The 2,964-nt window shown below is 36.4% G+C and overlaps 1 protein-coding gene across 2 annotated transcripts in view; it reads left to right on the top strand.

Moving 5' to 3' along the window:
* The first annotated feature begins 1,628 nt into the window (after positions 1-1,628).
* The window catches only part of ANKRD12 (ankyrin repeat domain 12), a 40,680-nt gene continuing 39,344 nt past the window's right edge, over positions 1,629-2,964 (top strand). Inside the window, exon 1 of one of the 2 annotated variants that reach the window (XM_005423351.1) lies at positions 1,629-1,768. In XM_005423351.1, coding sequence (XP_005423408.1) covers positions 1,682-1,768 — 87 coding nt within the window. In that variant the 5' untranslated portion in view covers positions 1,629-1,681. The remainder of the gene's footprint in view (positions 1,769-2,964) is intronic. The other variant, XM_031058853.1, reaches the window with a different exon arrangement.

Below are 2,964 nucleotides of genomic sequence, written 5' to 3'. Positions count from 1 at the left end.
TGCAGCTGTTACAAAAAGCAACTAAAAACAAAAGGCTGATAACCATGTGCTTTAATGTTCGTTAAAATTGAACAATTACTTCTGTATCAGTAAGGCTGCATAAATCCTGTTAACACTCCATAAATGGAGTGTAGTAATGTTTCTTTTGTCTTAAGTAAGAGTAGAACAATATTGAGTTTCACAACATTGTATCATAGTGGAGACAAGATTCTAGTTATAGAAGGTGAGATTGTTTCTAATTAATCTCTTCCTGTTTTTCATAAGCTTGTGGTTAGTTTAAAAAAAAACCCCAACAAAACAACAAACAACTTCCTCAGGTGTAGGGGAAGGGGAGGAAAACAGCAGACCTTAGTGCAACATTTCCTACTTCTCTGTCTCAAGGATTTTGCTTTTTGAACTTTCTTCCCCTCCTGTTCTGGAAGATTAAGAAAGTAGCATGTTACATTGTTGTAATACAACAGTATTAATCTTAGACAAATATTCAAATTTCCCATGGTTTAAGCTTTGTGGGGGATGGATGTGTGGGCAGGATGTAGAAATTTGTTTGAATATCAGTGTCTCATGTGTCAGGTGTAGTGTGCAAGATGGTTTTTTCAAAGTCATCTGCACCAGATTTGTTGTCAGTTAACTGTATCAAACCAAAATAGTGGCCATGGTCCTAAAACAGCAACAAATTCTCCACATGATGATCCCAAAACCTTAATGATAAAGCAACAATAGAAGTGTTGCACCTGAAATGATGACTTGATCAGGCATAAAATTACGACAACTCAGTAAGATTGTGATCATGTAAATACTTGCAACAAAATACATCAACTTAAAAAGACCCATAAAAAGTCACCAGCTCTGAAGTGCTGTCAAATGCAGTTTTAGCTTTTGTGTGACCTTTCCTCTCAGCCATTCTTACGAAAAGGGTGTCTCTTCCTGCTGTGGAAGAGGCGAGTCGGACCTCTTCCATCATGTGAATCTGTAGTGACACTTGTTTGCTGTACCATGGAGATGAAACACTACACAGCTCTTGGAGCTTTATATAGATATATATCTGGCTCTAGTAGTGGCTTATGTAATTGATTTGATAGACAGTGGAAATTTAGGTTTCTAGTTCCAGGTTTAAGCTTTAAAAGATTTTTCTTCTAAAGGGCATCTCTTGATCCAGAAAGAATCATAAATCACAAGACTTGACTTTCTTTTTCCATACTACTTTGAATATACAGTATTTCAGTTTCCCAGACTAGGAAGCCTTATTTCTCTTTCCAGTGTTGCTAGAAAATCTTGTTCATCTTTTTAAGCCTTAGGACATTTAACACAAAGTGAGATATTGAGCTTATGAACCTGTTAAAATAGCCAAAAATGTTCAGTCTTCCAAAAAGATAAGCTAGAGGGATGAGGTAGTTTAGCAGCTGACTTGGTGCTTTTTTCATACACTGTCCCCAGCAACAGCTGTGTTAGACCTTTTGGGGTTTTGCCCCAAGGTTTGAGCTGCATGTGAGGAAGATGCTTGAAGCCAGGCGTCGTTATTAGTCGTCTTTTTTGGGGTACTATTCAGCTCTGCTACCATCTGCAGTAACATTTGTCCTGAAATGACACTGCCGTGTGTATATTTATGTAATGTTGTTTGTTTGTTTTTCAGACACAGGATGAACCCACTGATACAAGATACAACTAGCTAAACAGCTATAAAATGCCCAAATTTGGGTCTACAAAAACAGTTCAAGTTGAAAATTCTGACAGCAATAGCACCATGGTGGAAAAAACAACTGCAAGAAAGGTAAAGTTTATATTAATGCCCCTTTAGTTTCAGTAAAATGAAGCATGTTTCATGATTTTTGTTGCTGTAATTGGAAGAAATAAATATGAATCTGTGTTCTGATATATTCAGTATTGAAAAAAGTTATAAATTTTTACATTTATTTAACTGTAAGTTAAACTGTGAGATAGAATTCTACTTTTATTGTAATGTGCAAGTTAATTTAAAAGGAGCTGGATGCTTTGGTTTTATTTGATATAAGTTAGTATATAGTCTCCATATCTTAGCTAATTTGAAGTCTTCATATACTCACAAGAACAACAATCCATATTTTTTTATTTTATTTTACTGTGTATTTCTCTCTGTAACAAACACACAAGATGTGTGAAGGCCTCTGACAGAGCACAGACCAAAAAAACCCAGCAGTTTCCAACATCCCTCTATAACAGGAGGGACTTGCTTTGCTGCACAAGGCTTTAGAGTAGCTCCTGTACAAGGGAGTCCCATCTAAAAATTGTACAGTCCGTTTTTGAGTGTTGGAGAATGAAGGAATTTGGGAAGTCCAGTCATGCTGGAGAGTGGTTTGTTGTTTATAAATGTGAGGTATCCCATGATTTTCAGAATTCTGGAGGCAAGTTTCAAATCACCCAGTTCTTCAGCTTGTCTGCCTTATACACTTGTACAATAGACCGCGGATTTATCTCTCCTACTAATGAATAACAGAAGCTGGAGTAATCCTCTGCGTTGACAATGATGAGTGACATGTATATTGCCCTAAGGAGAGAGAATCTGTTTGTTTCCCAACAATCTATAAAACTGTCTTCTCTAGAAAAGGATTTTCTGTGTGTGTGTGGTCATACTTACTCTTGTGTCGAAATCTGTATTCTCAGCAAGACCATTTGATGGTGAATGGATGCAAGACAGACGGGAGGAGGTTAAAAAACAGGAAAAGATTAGAAGATTCAGCATCTACTTGTAACTTTTTATCTTCCAAAAACATTCATAGAAACCTTTAGACCTTTTAGTGTCGTTCTAGTTTGTTTCATTGGTCCCAGTAAAGTGAGGCAAAGGTAATTCTTTCTGCTGACTCTGATGAACTACTTAGATAAGACGAGGAAGATAACAGAATAAAATGGGGAAAGGAAATCAGTTTACTAGTAAAGAGATGAAATGATGTTGGGTTGGTTTTTTTTTTCCTATTTATTGTGGTCTTTATT

The sequence above is a fragment of the Geospiza fortis genome, unplaced genomic scaffold (genome assembly GCF_000277835.1).
Source record: "Geospiza fortis unplaced genomic scaffold, GeoFor_1.0 scaffold100, whole genome shotgun sequence".
NCBI classification, from domain to species: Eukaryota; Metazoa; Chordata; class Aves; order Passeriformes; family Thraupidae; genus Geospiza; species Geospiza fortis.
The sequence above is the reverse complement of the archived record's forward strand: the minus strand, read 5'-3'. Positions and strand labels throughout refer to the sequence as shown.